General features: G+C 37.3%; 1 protein-coding gene across 1 annotated transcript in view; it reads left to right on the forward strand.

Annotated features, from left to right (window-relative positions):
• The window catches only part of CAMKMT (calmodulin-lysine N-methyltransferase), a 212990-nt gene extending 210907 nt beyond the window's left edge, over nucleotides 1-2083 (forward strand). Inside the window, exon 11 of the mRNA XM_071427548.1 lies at nucleotides 128-2083. Coding sequence (XP_071283649.1) covers nucleotides 128-205 — 78 coding nt within the window. The 3' untranslated portion in view covers nucleotides 206-2083. The remainder of the gene's footprint in view (nucleotides 1-127) is intronic.
• The last annotated feature ends 2917 nt before the right edge of the window (nucleotides 2084-5000 follow it).

Consider the following 5000-nt stretch of genomic DNA (forward strand, 5'->3'; position numbering starts at 1 on the left):
TGTAGTTATTAAATGTTTAATCTTTAGTAGTATCATTTATACCAGGAAATTTACTTAGACAAGTACTATCAGTAATTTAAAAATGCTTTAATACAGTTTGCTCACTTTATCCATTTTTTATTTGCAGTTGAAAAATGAAGAAAAAGATACATATGAGGAAAATCTCCATTACCCTTTTCTTCTCATTTTAACCAAGCAGAGATAGAAGATTGCACCTTTTTTTTTTTTAAGATGGACTGCTGAAAATTAATCCATGTATGTGGATGGTCAGGCAATGTGGAATGTTCATTTTCCCCCATTTATGTCCCTGAATCATCATTGGGGAAATATTTCTAATCTAAATGCTGAGAAAGATATTGTGGTTCGTTTTGCAGAGTATAAACATTGCAACATCTTTTTTTTGTATCATTTTAGAAGTTTATTTTTCCAATTATATTCCAGCCTTAAACTGATCAGACTTCACATGTATGCATTAAAAAAGGTGTAGAGCTGGCTTCCTTCTCTTTTGTGCCTTTAAACTTGCATGTACTTTGTTGATCTCTTTAAATGCTATTTTGAGGTGTATTTGAAAATATATGGATAATGTACTTTGTGGGCTTAGATAATTGGTTGTAAAGAAGTGAATGCGTTGACACTTAATTAGTAAGGAAATAGTTGTCTGAAGATCTTCTTAAAGTGCACCTATTGAATGCTTGTATTTTGCTGCCCTTTTTTTTTTAATTCCACTGTCGATTTTTCTATCCATGATTGAAATGTCCTCATTTGCTTTAGTGTTGAAGGCCCCTTTTCTATATGTGTGTATGTATGTTTTTTTCCAGCAGGACTTTTCCTCCTGTAGATGTATAAGAAATTATGCATCAGACAAAAGCCTCATAAACTGACCATTTGTCCTTTGGACACAATAGCCTGCCCAGCCCCTCTGCTCCTCCTCTCCAATTATGTGTGATTAGTCTCAGTGTGTTGTGTCAAGAAGGGGGAGTGTGCTGAGTGCTTATTATCTGTTTAGGTACAAGAAGAGCACATTTAGGTTCTGACTATGAATGGAAAGTGAGTCTTTATCAGGACTAAAATCTAAATGCTACTATCCTAGAAATTGCTTTCAAAAAAAAACACATGCTTTTTTTTGATAAATTCCAAGAAACACTGTAAGAACTAAAGGATTTTATAATGTAATCAGACTATCTCCCTTGAATTAGTTTATATTGGGATATATTGTGGCCCATATATTTGATATATACTTAATGTGATTTTTCTTGTACTGGAAAAGACATAAATCCCACCAAAAAACAGGAGCAGTATCCGATTTCTTAACAGTTTAACAGACTGTTTTAATGACTTCTCAGTAGCAGTCTCTAAACCACAAGACTTTTAAAATGTTGAAAAAAGAGAGAGAGGCAGAGATCATGACTGAGAGAGGAAGGCACTAGCTGCAAGCAAGTGTAGAGAATCCTGCTGAAATACATTAATTAAAAGAATTGCAATTTGACAATAAGCATTCTTCCATATTCAACTCATTGGCTAGCATGTAAACCACAAGCTCCTGAAAGTCTCTTGCTCTTCTGCTTCTTCCCAAATAAATTTCTTCACTGCCAGTTTGCACGTCCTTGTATTCAGTACTTTTTATGCTCCATTAGAGCACCTAGATGGATCTCAGAAGGCATAGGTCAAGTCGCAGTTAGATCATACATTTCTTTCGCACAAAAACTTGAATTGCAATGCCAAGTGATGGGCTAACATCACAATAACAGCAATTTATTCCTCTTTTGATAAAAAGCAGCCTATTCTCGGTGTTAGATAAAGACCAGGGGCAATGCAAACCAACCATTTATCCTAGAACTGAGTAGTATAGCTGGTATGAGTTTCATATTCAAACTCCTGTTGGAAAATACTTGTGCAGTAAGAAATCAAAAGCATTTAGGAGTAATTTGAAATTGCTGTGAAGATGGCTTTAGTGTAATTAGTTTTGTTCTGTTTGTCCCGCACAGCAGTGCCTTTGTTTCTCTAAAAGCATGTACAAGGAAATCTTCATAATCAACAAAGCAGTGTGGAAAATAGCGCAATATTAAAATTTGCAAACCTTTTATTTTTGAGAGGACTTGAATGTCTGCTGTACAATAATCTAATAAAGATCGTTAGTTGCCAAAAATAGAGGCAACATCATTTGAAAATTGTGGTTTTAGCTCTAAGAAGAAAACAGTTTTACTCAAATTCGTAGCTGATAATTGCTTTTTATTTCTTTAGTGTCTGTCGTTTGAGTTGAAGGCTTTGCACAGGTGCTGCCATCCCTAAAGTGTGTAATTGATGGCTTGTTTACCAAAGATGCATTTAGGTTTCATCCTGCAAACTCATATTGGAGCTCCACAGGCAGTAAAGTTACTAATCTACATAAGTGCTTGCAGGTTTGGTCCGTGTACACATTTTTAGAGGTACATAAACACATTCTCTTTTTGATTTTTTTTTTTAGAATGGGTGTTGAAAAGTCACAGATATAGGATTTACATGAGGCACTAAGAGTGTTCTCTTTTAGATACATCTCTGAGTCCCTTGCATTAGTAGGTATTTGAATTGTTTCTGAGCACTTAAATTTTAATAGAAAATACAGTGTTTATTAATACATCAAATCTTTTGCTAAGAAAATGTTAGGCAGTTTGTCAAATCATGCTTATAAAATGTATCAGAGCCTTTTATGTTGTGTGTTTTAACTAGCGTCTCATACTTGGTATATTTTTAATGATATAATTTACAGTGTTCTGTAACAGAATATTGAGCTTAATTACTTGGTGTTTGCAAAGCATTTGAAGTTGAATGACACCATGCAAGAGCTATGCTGGCTTGAGAATGGAAATGTTAGGCTGATACAAGTTTCCCTTCACATATTTTGGTAATTCTTACAGCAGTGCTGTGTCTTCTTTCTCAGAGCAAAATGGCAGAGAGGAGTGGTATTCTTGTGGACATCCATTCCTTGGGCACAGCTCTCATGCACCTGGTGCCACTGACAGTTAGTTGTGTGATCTTCAGGATATGAAAGATCAAGAAGAAAGTATTCTATTCCCTGCTGTGAGATATGGCAACACCTTGCCTAAGAATTGCAACCTAGTCCCAACTGATAGCGTTCTGGAACACTGGGGAAAATCTTTCCATTTAGGAAATAAATTAGATTTGAAACAACAAATATCATAAGAATGTGAGATGAGGCAGGAGAACTTGCGATCCCAGGTACCAGTCCAGCTTCAAAATCCTTATTAGACAAGTCATTCACCTTTTGCCTGTGGCTTTAATGGCTATATGTTTGCACAAGAAGGAAAGCTGGATTAAAATTGTTCTCCCCCACAAAAAGCATCTTTATATCTTGAGCCTGGCTGCAAACGGTCTATCAAGTGTTACATCTCCATTACAACTCTCCTTCGCTGTTCCCTGAACAAAAGAGGATGCAGTGGGTGGAGCTTTTGATACTCCTCTTGATATGGCAGGTGGCACAGCTGATATGGCGGGGGAAGAGGAAAAAGGCAGCAACAAATGAAAGTCAAACAGCACACTGTTTTATTACCCACTCTCTCTAATGCAAGAGGGGGATAACCAAGTCCTTGTTTTTTCACAGGAGAAATTATAAAATGCAGTTTAGCCTGGATTTTAATGGTTTTTTTTTTCCCAGTGTGTGGATTTGTTCTTTTTTAAGGCAGGGATTTTTAACAGTGATGTCAAACTGCAAATTCCTTTTACTCTTTTGAAATGTTTTGAGAAACTGGAAGAAAGTGCTAAAACAGCATGCACTGGTGGTTATGTCTAGAATGTTTTCTTCACAGCCTGGTCATCCCATGTTGTTTCCTCAGAAGGAGGCAATTTTTTTTTTTGCTTTCTATCTTTTTATTTGCTTTTTATATTGTCTTGAGTCTGATTAAGGTGGTATCTCCACTGCCACATATTGGTAGTCTAACACTGGTTTTAAGCCCACCAGTATCTTTTGAAAGCTTGTTTTGAAAGTTGATTTTCAATAGGATTCTCATCTGCAGTGCAACAGCACTTATTAATGCAATCAAAATGAGGGCACCCTCATTCAAAATCCCATAAAGCTAAAAGAAGTACTTTGTAAATTTGCAGATGAATTTGTAAGTAAGGAGGGGACCCCCCAAATGATGCCCATTCCTCATATGAGGAAACATAGCCAGTATTGCTGTCTCCATTGCCTATAGCAATTTAGAAATCAGGCATTGCACTCTAGAACTGACCCCAGATTTTGTGAGACCCACTGCTGCATCTCCTCTGCAAGATCCATCTCCCTCTCCAACCTGTGGACTCTGTTCCAACAGCTGAATGTAACAAACCTAACTTTTCTTTCCCATTTTTAAAGGGTTCAGCCTATTACAGCTCCTTGCTTAGTCAGCAGCTGGCTTGCTGCCAAAAAGCCCAGCATATTGTTGTGGCTGGGTAAAAGCTGGATATTTTCCATGGCTGTCCAACAGTGGCACTGGATCTTCATTGTCTTCTCGTGTGTAAAGTGTGTGAAAAGTAGAGGGAAGATGCACGAAGCGTTAGTCCAGATGGCATTCCACAGCCTGAGAAGAAACATCTTGACCCTCGAATCTGGGTTAAACTCAACAGATGCCAAGCCCCCAAAAACAAAGAGCTGTTGTGGCTGACGACAGCAAGGGAGAGGTAGGCCTTTGGTAACAGAAAGTATCTTTTCTTTTGGATGCATTTCCCTGCAGATAACCAAAACAGTGTCACTTGTAGAAGATTGCTTATTAAAAACAAGCAAAAAAATGATGGTTTTCTGCATTAGGCATCATCCCTCTCCAGTTGTAAAATGTTGCCCCTGGGTGATGGGTTATGCTCACAGAAAGGATTTGAACATTCAGACTGTGCTGTGCCCTGACAGAGCCTGCATGCTAAAAGACCTGTTATTTTTTCCTGACTCTGACTCCAATTAATGTACTTTTTAAATTATTAAACATATCATGCTGTGACTTCTGAAATGTCAACAAGCTTCGAAACTTGGAAGA

Source organism: Agelaius tricolor, unplaced genomic scaffold (genome assembly GCF_023055355.1).
Source record: "Agelaius tricolor isolate 1412-34295 unplaced genomic scaffold, bAgeTri1.0.p SCAF_1, whole genome shotgun sequence".
Lineage (NCBI taxonomy): Eukaryota > Metazoa > Chordata > Aves > Passeriformes > Icteridae > Agelaius > Agelaius tricolor.